This window comes from Hyperolius riggenbachi, chromosome 9, assembly GCF_040937935.1.
Source record: "Hyperolius riggenbachi isolate aHypRig1 chromosome 9, aHypRig1.pri, whole genome shotgun sequence".
Lineage (NCBI taxonomy): Eukaryota > Metazoa > Chordata > Amphibia > Anura > Hyperoliidae > Hyperolius > Hyperolius riggenbachi.
Window position 1 is genome coordinate 217,432,609 of NC_090654.1, and position 16,306 is coordinate 217,448,914.

At 42.8% G+C, this 16,306-nt stretch overlaps 1 protein-coding gene across 1 annotated transcript in view; it reads left to right on the forward strand.

The window, feature by feature from the left end:
- Nucleotides 1-523: 523 nt before the first annotated feature.
- Nucleotides 524-16,306, forward strand: part of LOC137531884 (deoxyribonuclease gamma-like) — a 41,504-nt gene continuing 25,721 nt past the window's right edge. The window contains exons 1-3 of the mRNA XM_068251885.1: nucleotides 524-636; nucleotides 7,001-7,094; nucleotides 13,005-13,093. Of these exons, the coding sequence (XP_068107986.1) occupies nucleotides 7,014-7,094; nucleotides 13,005-13,093 (170 nt within the window). The 5' untranslated portion in view covers nucleotides 524-636; nucleotides 7,001-7,013. The remainder of the gene's footprint in view (nucleotides 637-7,000; nucleotides 7,095-13,004; nucleotides 13,094-16,306) is intronic.

A 16,306-nucleotide genomic window follows, 5' to 3' on the forward strand; every position in this document is an offset into this window, starting at 1 on the left:
CTTCGGGGGGGGGGGGGGGGGAGGGGAGGAAAGGAGGTTGAGGACCGTATTCTAATGTACACACGCCTGATTATGGGCTGAGAACCTCAGCTAACTTTTAGTCATGCTAGGGCTAAGCTTTACAATTAGCCCTAGCTCTAACCTAAGCCGTTAATCTAATCTTCGCTATCAGTGCTGCAGTAAAAATTTTGTTATAGTTTCAGCACAAACAACAAAAAACTTCCACACCACATCAAAATATTGGTGCCAGCAATGTAGGACTGGCATTTTTTATGTTCTATTGTACCAGATAGTACTATACATCTAATATATAAAAGACAAACAGAAAAACAGGATAGAAACACTTGTAAATGCCATTTCCCCTTTTACTACCAGCCTTTTGGAGTGTAGTAAGATTTCCTGCTGATATGCCCTGAAGTATTTAGTTTTGTATGCTAGAGTGACAACAGGAATGTCATTCATGTGCTGGGCTGTTTTAAGGTTTAAGACATAATAATTGCACAAAGACACTCTACAGCTGCCACAGAAACTGGTTCTTCCTGTCTACAGGCTCAAAAGAAGAAGGTTATCTACATGTTCTACCACAACACTCAACACTCTCTTCTGTAGAGGACTCAGAGCTGCACGCACAGGCAAGTACGTTTATCATATGGAACCATGGAAGATATGGTTAGGTGGGATTGATAGATAGATAGATAGATAGATAGATAGATAGATAGATAGATAGATTGATTTTGTAAAAAAGTAACTTTATTTTAGAAGCAGGATGTTCTCTCTAGTCTATTTCATAAAGGAATTATTTGCATATTCACTGAGTGAGTATACTTTGAATGGATGCTTTAGGGTAGTCCCTCATATTACATAAAAGTGGTAAGATTGTACAATTAATCTTTACATTGAATTCAGTACGTGAATACTCCTAACAAATATCTATGTGTGAAGGGTTTTTGACATAATGTTATGCATTGTGGGAATAACTTCTTGCTTACATGAAGATGAATATTTGAAAATACCTTCTGTTTTCAGAAGGCAACACTTTTAATATTAGGATAACCGATACTAATGGAAAGAATACAAATGCACAGCTCCTCTACAATCACCCTTGTGGTATTATCTGGAATCACCAGATGTGTATTTTGAAGTTTCTTCAGTTGGGCAATATTGTTTCTGTTGCTGGAAGGATCTTTTGGCAGTGTTTCTCAACATAATTAGAGCTTATACTCCTTTATGAGAGAGCGTATGTTGCTAGGTACACCCTATTATGGATAATGTCAAGTACCCTTCACACATATATATTTGTTAGAAGTACTCATGTAACGAATTCAATGTAAAGGTGGCCACTGATGATGCAGTCTTGATTGTACAATCTTACCACTTTTATGTAATATAAGCGACTACCCTAAAGTATCCGATTAACTCAGTTTACCCTTTGAATACATAGATTGTTCATTACTAATGACATTAATATGCTAACTTGTGTTACGCGGTCTGTATAAGCTACAAAGATTTAATGTAATTTTTGTGAACAGAGGCATCAGTAAAGTATAAAATACGTCTTAAAATTAGTTTAAAAATGCGGGGGTAAAGGTGGACATACCTTCCCACAGATGACACAATAGTACCATACCAATAAAAAAGTACAATCGTTTATTTCTTATTCCAATAAAATGTGCAATGCGCTTTCGATTGTCCTGACACTATTACAGATGCTCCTTTTCACACCTCGCCTGAGAAAGCAGGCGGTTGACCCGCAAAACGCGTTGCAAATTTTATTGGGGCAAGAAATAAACGACTGTACTTTTTTATTGCGAGTAGTTCTGTACCTTATTAACCCTGCCTCTCTTGGGCTCTTGATTTCTCCCCTTTTGTCTAAAGTTTTAAAGTGGTGTAGTTGGTGACTACCCCGTCCAACCATCCGTAGTCTCACCATAAAAATCAGATTTCAACAGCAACTGGTCTGAGTGTATTAAGTGATAAAGATGCTAATCCTGCATTCAAAACTTTTTCTGCTGTTATGATTTGGAGTTATCACATACTTAAAGGAATACTATCAATACCCAAGTGTTCTAAAATGACAATGTACAAATAATGTCTGAGTAGCTGTGTAAACAGTCAGAAACACAGGACACAGAAGCTGCAGCTGTTGGGAGCTTTTTCCCTCTCACACACAGAGTTACACACAGGGTTAACTGATCAAGTGTGAGGGGACTTTCCCCTCCCCTCATGGCTCATTCTGCCATCAGTTTTGGCGTCAGTAAAGTGTGAAAGTATTTTAATAACAGTAAACAAAGAGGTTGCCAGTGAAATGTATACACCAGTACTTAGCAGCACTTCCCAAACAATTCCTAACTCCATTGAAAAAAATATGTAAATCGATAGTGTTGCTTTAACCTCCCTGCCGCCGTGCAGGGCGATTTCTTAGGCCCTGTTCGGCCGATTTTGATAATTTTTTTTTTGCAGCACACAGCTAGCACTTTGCTAGCTGCGTGTGCCCTCTGATCGCCGCCGCTCTGCGCCGATTGCTCACCGCTCACCGCGCCGTGCCGCCCCCCCCAGACCCCGTGCGCTGCCTGGCCAATCAGTGCCAGGCAGCGCTGAGGGGTAGATCGGGTCTCCAAATGACGTCACGACGTCGATGAAGTCGGTGACGTCATGCCGCCTGTCGCCATGGCGACGGGGGAAGCCCTCCAGGAAATCACGTTCTTTGAACGGGATTTCCTGATCGGAGATCGCCAGAGGCGATCGAAGAGGGCGGGGGGATGCCGCTGCACAGCGGCTATCATGTAGCGAGCGCTGGGCTCGCTACATGATTTAAAAAAAAAACAACAACAACAAAACTGCTCTGCTGCCCCCTGGTGGTTTTTAATAGACCGCCAGGGGGGTTAAGGAGCACTGGCCCTTTAGTAGTCAGTGCCAAACAGTTGCATGCTGTTTTTTTTTTTTAATCTAAAATATATTCCTCCTCTTCCCTTTATTTCCCTGCCAGCTGCTTAACTGAAACCTGATCCCCTGCTCACTTGTGTTTACAAGCAAGGTTGAGGTGACTCAGCGAGTGGAGGAGAAAATAATAAAAATGACAGAAATGACATCACGAGTTAGCGTAAACTGTGGGTAAAAGAAACAGAAAGGAACAGAATTCTCTTCATTTACTAATAACATTCACTGAAATCAAAATGTGGACAGTACAATACATGTGTTATGTAAGTAGATCAAGTATTTAGCTACTTATATATGTGTTTTTTTCCCCTGGCATAGTATGGCTAACCCTACTGCTTTAATGCTGTAGTGTTGCTTTTTATAAAGTTGGATATGAAGTTTTTTTGCTTTTCTTCTAGTGAAATATTTTTTATGTCTGTATCGGTTAAACAGATATCACCTTTTTACTGTATCACAGCTGTTTGTTTGCTGGTATCATTACCACCAGGCTTCCACATTATCTTGCAGAGCTATTTTGGTGGGTGATAAGATGTCATTCTGGAGAGCATTGTTATCTAAAAAGACCTTCTTTCTCTTCAATATTTAAAATGAGAGGCAATGTTCAACCACATTTTGTGCTCCTCACTAAACTACTAAATTCTATTAGAATTATTCTAATAATTGTGGTGAGTCCAAAGCGAGTAGATGTCTCATCTGTAATGGTTGGTCAGAGCTGTCCATTGATGCCTACCATAAAACTCAAGGATCTGTATTATAAAACTGTAAACATTACTTGATTAAATCCAGATCCCTGCTGAGTGAAAGATAAGTTGCTAGTTTTGATCCTGAAATTGCATCAAATCAGGTATGTTACTTTCAAGTCTTAAAGGGAAGGTTCAGGGAGGGAGGTAAAAAAATAAAAATGAATATCTACTTACCTGGGGCTTCCTCCAGCCCATAATAGGCAGGAGGTGCCCTCGCCGCCGCTCCGCAGGCTCCCGGTGGTCTCCGGTGGCCGACCCGACCTGGCCAGGCCGGCTGCCAGGTCGGGCTCTGCTGCGCTCCATGGCCTGGCCCTTCTGCGTCCATTTGATCAAGTCCATTTGATCAATTTTAGTTTTAAGGGGGTTTTATATGTTTGTCCGTCTGTGTTTTTTGCAACTGGAATTTTCAATAAATAAGTGTCAATATTAGCTCAGTGCTCCCTTTTCAATGGTTGGTTCTTATATGAGTAGTTTATGAGGTGAGACGAGCGCTATATACAATTCATAGCCCCTGGTTGATATCCTGTTCATTTGCAGTGTTTCTATTTAAATTATGAGGTAATTCATGAGGTAATTTGCATTAATTTTACCAAAAATAGCTATTCTCATCGAAATTAGGGGGCATGTTAGCACATCATTTACCGATCAGTTTAAGACCTGCCTGTACATGGAGGTAAAATCAATTTGTATGCATTTTGCAGTTTTTAGTGGAGTTCCTATTGCTGTTTTAGTGTTGTTCCTATTCAGGCTGTGTAATAGAAAAGAATAGTAGAAATAAACTCCAAATATTTTGATTTTTATTTTGTAGGGATGCCTATAAATATACTTTTTATAGGTTGCTACATAATCAAATACACCTCCCCCTCAAAAAAAACATCTTCCAAAGACTATCCTAACTTATGGAAGACAATTAAAGACTACTATTATTAATTTACTGCATGCTTACCACTGAAATACCTTATGTTTTACCTAATTTTATGCACATACCTCATGTTTTACCTCATGTTCGGAAATGGAGAAAAATCTTTCAGAATTGCTAAAAAAAAAAAAAAGAGGAAAATACCTCATGAGGTATTTTACCTACAAAAAATATTTACCTCACATAGCTACCAGAATTGAGGCCATTGTGTTATATTTTGACATGTTACTTTTCAAAATAAAAATATTATTTTTTTGTAGAAAAAACCTAAAATAACTTCTAATATTAACGCTCACCTTACAGCGCTGGGTCCCAGGATGAAACCTGAGCCAGGACAATATCTGCAGGGAGGTTCTATGGGTTCCCTGTGTTTGTGTGACTCCTCCCACACGCCAAAAACATACTAATAAATTAATTGGTTCTCCCAAAATTGCCCATGATAAGTATGGAAGGGACTTCATTCTTAAGAGACAGAACAGAGGGCAAATTCATATTGAAAATCAATTGCAGACACATAATCCTTCAAAATGAAGCACTCACATATAAGATTGGAGGGGAGGCCAACAGAGGAGAGAGGTTGACAGCTGTTTCGCCTAATAACAAGGCTCCTTCTGTGTGTATGTTTTGCTTGGTAGTGTTTAGAGGTGGCGCTTCATTGCTGTCTTCTTATGGTCAGAAAAGATTTGACTGTGTTTCTATGAGAGCAGGCCTGTGGAGTCAGAGTAATTTTTGGCTACCTGGAGTGGGAGTAAAAAAAAAAAGGGACCAACTCCAACTCCTAATAAATTTAAACTGATTAAAAGAAAAAGGCACAGAAGACCTGGCCCACTGGCAGGGTCGTGATCTTTATCGGCGGTCAGCGGGACAATGCGGATGACCGGGGCTGCGGCGAGGGACGGAGACTGCTGCTAAGGGCTGGAAGAACCCCCAGGTGATTAAAATCTGTTTATCATTTTGTCACATCGGAAAGTCCTTAAAGGGGTGAAAACCCAGGAATGCGAGGTGGTTAATATAGCTTTAAAATTCCTAGGCTTTGGCAGTGTTACATATTTTCAATATTGTTATATGTAATTTTTAGAGAAGTCGAGAGGTCAGAACTGGAGTTAGTGATATCATAAACTGAGGAGTTGGAGTCGGATGATTCTGTACTGACTCCACAGTTTTTGACACCTATTTGTTGGGTAAAAGGATCACAAAAAATTATTAAATGTAAAGAGAATCTGTAATGAAAAAAAAATCCCCTGGGGATACTTACCTCAGGAGGGGGGAGCCTCTGGATTCTAATGAATCTTCCCTCATCCTCTTCACCCTCCGGCATTCAGCGTTGGCAGCATTCGAACAGCAGCAATGTAAATATTTACCTTTCAGCGCAGGCGGAGTAGCGGCTTACCGATGGGCTTTGTCGGAAATAGCCAAGCTGGATCGGATCTGCTCTACTGTGCAGGCGACTTGCGCAGCGGGGGATGACAGCACTGGAGGGTGACGGGGGAATCCTCATTAGGATCCAGAGGATTCCCCCCTCCCAAGGTAAGTATGCTCCAGGGGGTGTTTTTTTGTTTTTGTTACAGATTCTCTTTTAAAAAAACAAAAACAAGTGTATGTATAATAACTATAAAATGTACATTTACATTTAAACAGCTATAAATTACCTTTTTCCTACGTTGTTTTCACTTATAGCAGTAGTAAAACAGAAATGACAGATTTTGGACTACCCCATCTCCTCATGGAGTGTTCTCAGGAATTCCTTTGGCTGGGAGCACACTCTGCAGAATTGCATGCGTTTTTAGTAGTGCATTCCTGAACACATGCAACTCTGGACAGTGTGCTCCCAGCCTTTATTTTCAATAGAGCACCCCTTAAAAGGTAAAGAGAGTGGAACATGAGAAGACAGGCTTTATGGCATTTTTGTAATAGGTCCTTTCCATGGAGTTCTTTTGTAAAAAAATAAAAGAAACAGTGAGATCCCCATGAGAAGATGTACCAGTCTATATCCTGTCAGAATTTTAGTATGTATTGCAAGTAACAGCCACTTATATAGCCATTTATATAGCATGTTTTACTCTGGGACAAATAAACATTTTAGATATATGCGTACATGTTTTTTTTTTTTTATTGTACATTTTTATTTTGGGGGGGATAGTCCTCCTAATGTATAATGATTTTCCATGAGGCATTTGAGAACACATATGGAGTGTTATGTCACAGATCAGGAGCTGGTATGGCATTTCTTCCTGACATGTTCGTGACAGGGGGTCCTTCTGCTTCTCTGTTTTTAAGAATAATATTGGCTTTCGGTTTTGGTTCAGAGATTGCATCACTTAAAGGAAGAGGAAGAGTGTTTTGTGGTTTCCCTATCTTCATGCACAGTAAAAATGGATGTTCTGTGTTGTTTTTATTACAGGAAGGTAGAAAGAATGAAGATCGCTTCATTCAACGCCAGGCGGTTTGGGATAAAGAAATGTAGTGACTGCAAGGTGTTTCCAATTATCGCAAAGGTAAGCACTACAAAAACAAAAGAGCCTGTTTCTAAATAGAGTTATAAGGCTGTACAGCCAAATGATTAAAGTCAGCTGAGGCAGCCAATAATAACCATCTCAGACGATATTCCGTCATGTGTACAGCAGCCCCCGACGAGCAATCACTATTCAGCTAGTGATCTGCGAGGTGGATCAACTCAGCTAATTGACGGCTGATTGCTTTGTGCATGCTGCTGAGGTATAATGTCACATTTGTGCCCCTCTATCGGGCCCTCTACCTCCCCATCGGCCCTCTACCTCCTCACCTAGCAACAGAACCCATCATCGGCTATACAGATGACTTTGCATCTGTGCTGCATTAGCCCAGTGATGCCGCCCGAGGGATGGGATCCCGATCCCCAACCATTGACATCAGTCATGTGTACGGACCTTTATAGTCAAACTCCAGAGATCAGACATGGTTCTGAGAGTATTACAGTAGATTTTTCATTATAGTAAACTCCATGGGACCAGGAAAAGTGGTTTATTATATCAGAAGTTTACTATATCAAAAATTGTCATTTTCATGCACATAAAGTATACTATAGTGCTGATTTTTAATTCAGTCAATCTACAGTGACCAGATTTTTCTTGGCTCAACCTGGGACAGAGGGTGTAGGGCGCAGTAGTGCGACGTGCAAAGCGCACCATGCCAAAAAATAGGAGTGTCCATGACCGTGGTGAAAAATGACCATGTCCATGACATGGCGTGGGCAGAGCGAACTGTAATGTAACTTTTCCTCCCAAAACACAGATAGGCAAAGTGACCCTAAAGGTAATTAGGCAATGTTCCCCAAACACATAAGAAAGCAATGTTCCCTCAGTGATGTGTTGAAATGGGAGATTTGCATCATGGATGTCACAGTCCATGACATGACTATGTACTCCGTAAAGTGCTGCAGAAGATGCCAGTGCTATATAAATACATAATAATGATATGGCAGGACTATACACTTTGACTATGGTAGGGATTACATTGTGAGCTCCGCCAAGGACAGTCCGTTACATGACTATGTTCTCTGTAAAGAGCCGCCTAAGATGCCAGTGCTATACGCATACATAATAATATCGTAGGACATTAGACTAGGACTATGGTAGGGATTAAATTGTGAGCTCTGGCAAGGAAAGTCCGTGTCCGTGACATGACTAGTTCCCTGTAAAGTGCTGCAGAAGATGTCAGTGCTATATAAATACATAATAATAATATGGTAGGACATTAGACTATGACAGGATTAGATTGTGAGTTCCACCAAGGACAGTCTGTGACATGACTATGTTCTCTGTAAAGTGCTGCCTTCGATGCTATACGCATACATAATATCGTAGGACATTAGACTATGACTGTGGTAGGATTAGATTGTGAGCTCCTCTGAAGATAGTCAGTGACATGACTATGTACTCTGTAATGTGCTACAGCAGATGTCAGTGCTGTATAAATACAGTACATAGTAATAACATGGAAGGACATTAGACTATAACTTTGGTAGGATTGGATTGTGAGCTCCTCTGAGGACATGACTATGTACTCAGGGGGGTGGGGGGATACAAAGTCCTCCCCCCACAGCAAAGAGGTAACTGTGTCCTGCTGCCTGTTAATCTGTCATGGGGGGGAGGGGAAGCTCGCCTTGTCCCTCGTGGCTGGCTCATGTCCTGCATAAAAGCTGATGCTTTTACGTCATGCTGGGGGTGGGGCCAGGCATGGCCGGCCTTTGACCTGAGCGACCGGAGCGGTCGCTCAGGGCGCCAGCTTCCAAGGGGGCGCCTATAGATGATTGTCTATACTGAGGGCACCGACACCTGACTTCCTATACTGGGGGCGTTTTTTTTTTTTTTTTTGGTTCTGTGCTATCATTCGAAAATGGGGGGGGGGGAGGCAGCTACCTGAACTAATGATTGTTTTTATTAAGATTCCTAAAAGGTTCTAACCTCCATTTTTTAAGTATATTCAATATAATGCACTCTTTCCATGCATTCGTGGTTATTAATAGTACGTGACGTGTCACGGAGATCTGAGCATTTGGAGTGATGTGTCACGACGTCAAAAAGGTTGGGGACCACTGTCCTAGGACATATCACAGGAGAAAAGGTGAATTGCACATGGGCCTGTGTGAGTGTGCGTGTGCGCATGCAGGAAAGGGATGAAGGGGGGGGGGCACAAAAATCAGGTTTCGTTTAGGGCGCTGTGAAACCTAAGGCTGGCCCTGGGGCCAGGCAGCCACAAGGCTTGCCTTGTGGGCGGTTTTTAGGGTGGAGGAGAGAGGGCGGATGCCACATCGGTGGATGGAGGGCTGAGGAAGGCTGATGGAGGAGGGACAGGGCACGCGGCCATTGATGACCAGATGTCCTGCGGCGGAGACGTCCACCGGCCAACCTGGGACGTTTCCCGGGACAAATTTCAGGCCGGGACACGGGACCCAGAATCCGGGATGCTTTCCATGTAAAGCGGGACGTCTGGTCACTGTAGTCAATCCAATGGCATTTTATTGAAAATGCAAACCTAAAATACACTAATTGTTTTACAAAAAAACCAAATCTGTCACAGTACATCTTACCTCACTCAAATGATTCTCCCAACAGACTTCACCAATTCTGAGAATCCTTATCTCCTCCCGTTTTAGACGGAAATTGCACCTTCTTAAAACGTCTGAGACAGTTCTGAAACTTGCTAATGCTGGGAATACACCATACAATTTTCTTTTAGATTTTTCTATAAGATTATTTTCTGTAGAGAAAACAATGCCTCATTGCTAGACAGATAGATGGTTAGATAGATAATTTACAACATGTTGTAAATTATCTATCTGGCAGATAAATCTAATGCTGGGAATATAAGAGTCGTTTCTTAGCTGACCCTAAATCACCGTTCTATCGTTTTGCTGCTCAATTTGTCGAGGAAGTGAATAGAAAAAGAAAAATGAATGGAAGATAAAGCAATTGAGTGGGAATTGAGCGGCAAAAACGATCAGGTGCAGAATTGGTGCCAGAAAAGACTTGTGTATTCCCAGCATAAATCTAACAGAAAATCTAACAGAAAATTGTATGGTGTACTCACAGCATAATGCTGGGCATACACGGGTCAATCCGGCGGCCGATTAGACACTTTATCAATAGACACTATTGATAAAGTTGGCCCAGAGGTGACTCCGCACCCTCCATTAAAGGGCCGGGGGTCAGATTATCAGTAAGAGCCAGCCATGCTCCTCACCTCAGCTTCACCTTGTACTGGCACCCAGTCTCTCCTGAAGGAAGGCAGTCTCTCAGGCTTCGCCCTGCATACCTCAGGGTGCCTGAAGGTCTAATGATCACTGCTGCTGTTTACTCTGGTTGCTGGGTACTACCATTAGGTTCAGCTGGAGTGGTGATCTCTCTACTCTCACGATGTGACAAGGTAATCTGTATAGGTGTTTCTCCCCTGCTTCCTCCTTGTGACAGGAAATTATCTCCACGTTCAGTATGTCTGTTTGCCTCTCCTGACATTTACAGAACTGACCTGGTGATAGTCTCTCCATTCCTATGACCCTCTCCCACTCTGTCCCTACCCTCTGTGTGGCTGTCTCTCTCTCTGTGGATATTCCCTCATGTGGCTGCCACTCCTAGCCTGTGCCACTCTTCCACCCTATTTCACTACCTCTATGTGGCTGTCCCTCTATCAATGTGTTCACTTCCACTTCCTGTGTGGCTGTGTCTTGACCTCATTTTTGATCCTCTCTTCTTCACTATGTCCCACTCTTACCCCTGCATATTATAAAGCTGAGAATTTGAGTGCAGCGTCCCCATGGCCTTATTCATCTGTCGAAGACTGATCACGAAATTATGAAAGAAGGTTGAGCCTCTTGCATTTGTATTTACTTCTGTCAGCCGCCACCTGCTCATATGCCACCTATAGCTCCGCCTCCCTCTCCAATGGTCATATATGCTGCTCAGCTACACAGCCCTCACTCTCCATAATGTCACTTTAACCTTGCGTACCAGCAGTCTCTGGCCCATCAAGGACCAGAGGGCACTGGTACAAAAAAAAGGGGGGGGACCTACTGATATCTCGCCACCCAGACCCCCCGCTATCGTCGCTGACGCTGCTCACCTGTCACCTGCAGGCCACTTGCTCTGCCATTGCTATGACGGCAGAGCTCTGTCGGCTCCTGACTGGTTTACAGACCTCTGCTGTCATGGTGATGGCAGAGTGAGTGGACTGCAGCAACAAGAGCGGCGGTAGGGATGGGTTTGTGCTGTGCGGTAATTGGAATTTACACCCTGGCAGGAATAAGCAGCCATAAACAGGGAGTAGATTTCAATTACCACGGTCTGGAAGTGGTTAACAATGTTAAATGTTATGTACATTGACCATGTGCGTGCGTGTGCGTGTGTTAAGCATTAGACAATTTCAATAGATTAATTGCTGGATTTCATAAAAGTAATACATATATGTAATAATAATAATAATAATGGCAGTATTTGTATAGCGCCTTTCTCCTGTCGGACTCAAAGCGCTTGCGAGGCAGCCACAAGAGCGCACTCAGTAGGCAGTAGCAGTGTTAAGGAGACTTGCCCAAGAAACTCCTTACTGAAATAGGTGCTGGCTTACTGAACAGGCAGAGCCGAGATTTGAACCCAGGTCTCCTGTGTCAGAGGCAGAGCCCTTAACCATTACACTATCCAGCCACGATGGTGGCATTTTCTACAGCACTATACAGAGTAGGTACATAGTCATGTCACTGACTGTTCTCAGACGAGTTAACAAGCTAATATATTAGATTATATTTTCTTCAAGAAGAGGGGGGCACTACGCCGGTAGGTCCATGTACATTTGGCTCTGCCCACAGCATCTCAGGGCCACGGCTGCATTGAATTCAGCATGAATTGTATTACAGTGGCACTTGTTCCCGCGACCACTTTAATACAGGGGTTGCTCTGCCCAGGAAGGTTAGGCAGGATCAGGGCCGGCGCTACCATTAAGGCAAAGGAGGCAGCCAGTGGCTACAAGAGGAAACAAAAGTCAAATCGGCCTTATAGTTTTTGAGAAAATCGATTTTAAAGTTTCAAAGGAAAAAAAAAAATACACATTTAAAAACCTGCCGAATTTAATGGTAAATAGCAAATCCACCTTAAGTGCTAGAAACCCTAAATTTGCAGGATATGTTAAGGAGATCATTAGGAATAAGAGGAAAAAACAATTTTTTAAAAAGACCTTATAGTTTTTGAGAAAATTGATTTTAAAGTTTCGAAGGAAAGTATACTTTTAAATGCGGTAAATGTCACTTTTAGTAGCACACCTAAAGGTAGTGTAATTTTACATGCATCAAACGAAAGCGCAATAAATTTCCTGACGGGGTTTCCAGGGGGTCTATATGCAGCCGCAGCGCTTTGGCCAGGGATCGCTATACAGCCGCAATATGGCTGTATGAAGATCCCTGACATTTTTTCCTATTTTCCCAATTTTTTTTTTTATGTTTAGAGTGTGGGAATTTTTTTTTTTTAATTATGTGGGGTCCCCCCTCCTGAAACTTTTTAACCCCTTGTCCCCATGAAGGCTGGGATAGCCAGAATGTGGAGCTCCGACTGATTGGGACTTCACACCCTGACTATACCAGCTGCAAAAAAGGGCCCCTAATGCCGATTTTTGTTCCGGGGTATATGTTGGGGGGGGCCCCCAGGTTTATTTTGCCCTGGGGCCCCATTGTTGCTTAAACCGGCCCTGGGCAGGATGCTGTTGAGTGGGAGGGGGTGGCACAATTTTAGTATTTGCCACGGGCACTCTCTTACCTAGATTTGCCACTGAAGCTTTGTGTGCATTTTTGGCAAGTGTGACCTTAGCCTGAAAGTCATCACCTCCACCACACTCATTGCTCATAATATCAATGCAAAGATAGGGTAATGAAATCTTATTTACAGATTGTGGCTCGCTATGAAATCATCGTCCTTCTGGAGGTTTTTGATGCAAAAGAAAAAGCTGCAAAAAAGCTTGTGGAGCAGCTAAACAGGTGAGTGCTGTGAATGAAATCAATCTTTCTCTCCTCTATCCCTCCTCTCTCTCTCCTCTCTCCTCTCTCTCTCTCTCTCTCTCTGGCCCATATGCAATTCACATTTTCACCTGAGTTTTCTCCTAGGAGATAATTTTTCATCTTTGATTTAAAATAACTTTCCAGCACTTTTTAACTAAAAAAGTACCAAAAAGTAGGTGGAAAAGTGCTGTCAAAATTATTTTGAGTATTTTCTTCCTTTCTGGTGGCTTAAAAGGCATTTTATTGACAAGTCTAAAATTATCACCTAGGAGAAAACTCAGGTGAAAAAGTGAATTGCATATGGGCCCCTCTCTTTTTTAGGCAGGTGTGATAAAATGCTCTAAACATAGTGTGCTTTCACAAATAGGTATGTTAATTATTTATTTTTTACCAATTAACAATGCAAAGTGAATGAACGATTTGCTTTATCACAGAAGTGATGCTATTTCAAGGAAATTCCCGGAATGAGTCCCCATTCACACCTAAAAGCGCAAAACTTTGCGTGAGTGATTTTTCTGTGATTAATGCGGAAAAATCACTGGACACTGCATCGATTTTTCCGTGATCGCAACTAGCACTTCTGTAGCAATAATCGCGATCGCCAGGAAATCGCCTGAAAATGGTGCAGGCTACACATTTGCTTTTGGTGATTTGCGTTAATCGCCCAAGTGAGAATGGGCACATAGGGTATTATTGCACTAGCGCTTTAAAAACGCTTGCACTTTAAAAAGCGCTAGCGCTTGAGCGTTTTGCTGAAATCGCCGGCAAAACGCTCTGTGTGAATGGGCCCTTACTGTGATTTGGCTACTGCAGCCACTGATGCGCTCCCAAAATGCTGCAATTTATGCATTCAGAACTCCTGCCTGATAGCATTAATCGCTTATTAACCCCTTTGTCCACTGCTACAGTATATCTACGTCATATGTTGCACCGTCCAAGCCACCATGACATAGATAGCTTCCTTACTAATTGGTGTCAGCTGCCTTACTAATTGGTGAAAGGGAACATGCTCCCTTGTAGCCAATTAGAGACCCCCTCACGGATGAACGATCACCGCTGTAGCAAACAGCGGTGATCCTTCATCTCTCCCCTCGGTGACCAGATCGCTACAAAAGGTGATCAGCAAGCAGCCTCTCTCACCTTACCTCATTCCAGCGATGAGTCTGCAGCCCGAGTCTCCGATCCCCACTCTGAACTCAGCCGTGTAATGCCGGTTACCCGGGTCCCGGCTTGATGACGTCATCAAGCCGGGACCCGGCTGTTCAGCATCACAGGGCTGCGTGCAGAGAGGGGCAGTGGTGTAGCTAAGGAGTTGTGGGCCCCAATGCAAGTTTTACATTGGGGCCCCCCCAAGCACTCTATACATAGCAATTGATATGGCACACCAAAACCTGCCAATGGCAACTACAGTGTCTGAGGTGCAAGAAGGGGATGGGAAACAGTTTGTTAATAATTACCACTATTCAAAGTATCTATAGAAGCACAGGACCAATAGAGAGCTAATTACTGTAGTTGAGGGAGGGCCTTTCGGGGCCCCTCTGGTCCAAGGGCCCCAATGCGGTGGCTACCTCTGCAACCCCAATTGCTATGCTCGGGATCGGATGCCCGGGTGGCAGGCTGATCGCTGGAACGAGATAAGGTGAGTCAGGCTGCTTGCTGGATATTTTTTTATAGCGATCTAGCCACCGAGGGGGCTGCCGGGGGGGCGGGGGGGGGGGGCGGAAGGTTGACATCTGGCTAACTATTATGGGGTGCGTGGACCCCTGTTGGGGGGGGTGAAATGTGCAGCTGGGGGAGGGGGAATAAAATAAGAGGGGCCACATATATATATTTTGAGTGTAGAATTTTATACTGGGGGAAGATCTGGCTATAATGGTGGGGGGGCCCCTAATCCTGGGTGCACTCGCTAATCCTGAGGGCACATCTGGCTATAATGGGGGACCACTATTCCTGGGGACACATTTGGTTATAATGAGGGGCAGCAATTCTGGGAACACATCTGTCTATCTATACTGGGAGCCTGGGAGGTGCAAAACACAGAGGACACATTGGGCTATAGTGGGGGTGACTGATATTGGGGACACATCTGGCTATAGGGGGGGGGGGGCTGATGCTCGGGACACATTTTGCTATCTATACTGGGGGATATAATACTGGTGACATGTTTTTATCTCCTGTGGCACTTTTTAGTTTTAAACTGGAATTGATAAAAACTGAGAAAAAAATGTTTTTTTTTTCATTTCCCCCTCTATTTACCATTAAAATGCATAGAAAACTTTTTTGGTCTAGGGACAATATATCCACCAATGAAAGTCTAGTTTGTCCTAAAAAAACAATACACAGATCATTTAGGTGTAGTGAGTAGGCATAAAGTTATGGCTAATTAAATAGGGACATAGCTAAAACGTAAAAATTGCTCTGGTCCATAAGGGGAAAACAAGGTCTGGATGCGAAGTGGTTAAAAAGGAACCGTAACAACATAAAATGCAATAAATGTTTCAGGATACCCACTTTAACGTTAATTATGCTGGTTTTAGCATCAGGAACTCTTCTTATAGCTATATATTGCTGTACATTAGTGTGTACACCCTGTGCAGCTGGGGAACGCACATATCTCCAGCGGCTGGAAAAATTTAGCCCTGCAGCCAAATAAAGTTTTACTTTATTTGGCTGCTAAAGGGTTAAACAGGCCCTGTAGAGGCTTCCCCTTCCTAAAGTAAATAGCCCCAGGGGCTCTTTTTTTCTTACAGATTTACTTTAAGCTCAAGTGTGAACTGAGCTCTACAGAACTGAACCAATGGAATGTTGTATTGAAACTGTCTTGCGCTACATGTTGTCCATTCCAACCAGTTAGGGTTCATTATTATAGTTTCTATGTTGAAGTGGCCCTGGGTTGTATATAAGTGACTTGGTGTTTCTGATGAAACTTTATTTGGCCTTATTTGTACTTTTAATGCTAACTGCAGTATTGGTTTTACCGCATCATATTTCTGATTTTGAGATGCTTTTCGTTTAACAGTGTCGGTTATTTTTACTCTTGAGGATCCGTCCTTTCTTTCTCCTTGTTGTCCCTTTGCTTTCTGTTTTCTTTTTCTCTATTTTGCTTTCTATGAAGAGGCTGGTGATCCCCATACCTGACGCTCTTTTCTCTCTTTTTTCTCTAGTGCTCTCTTCTTTTTCTTCCTGTTTCTT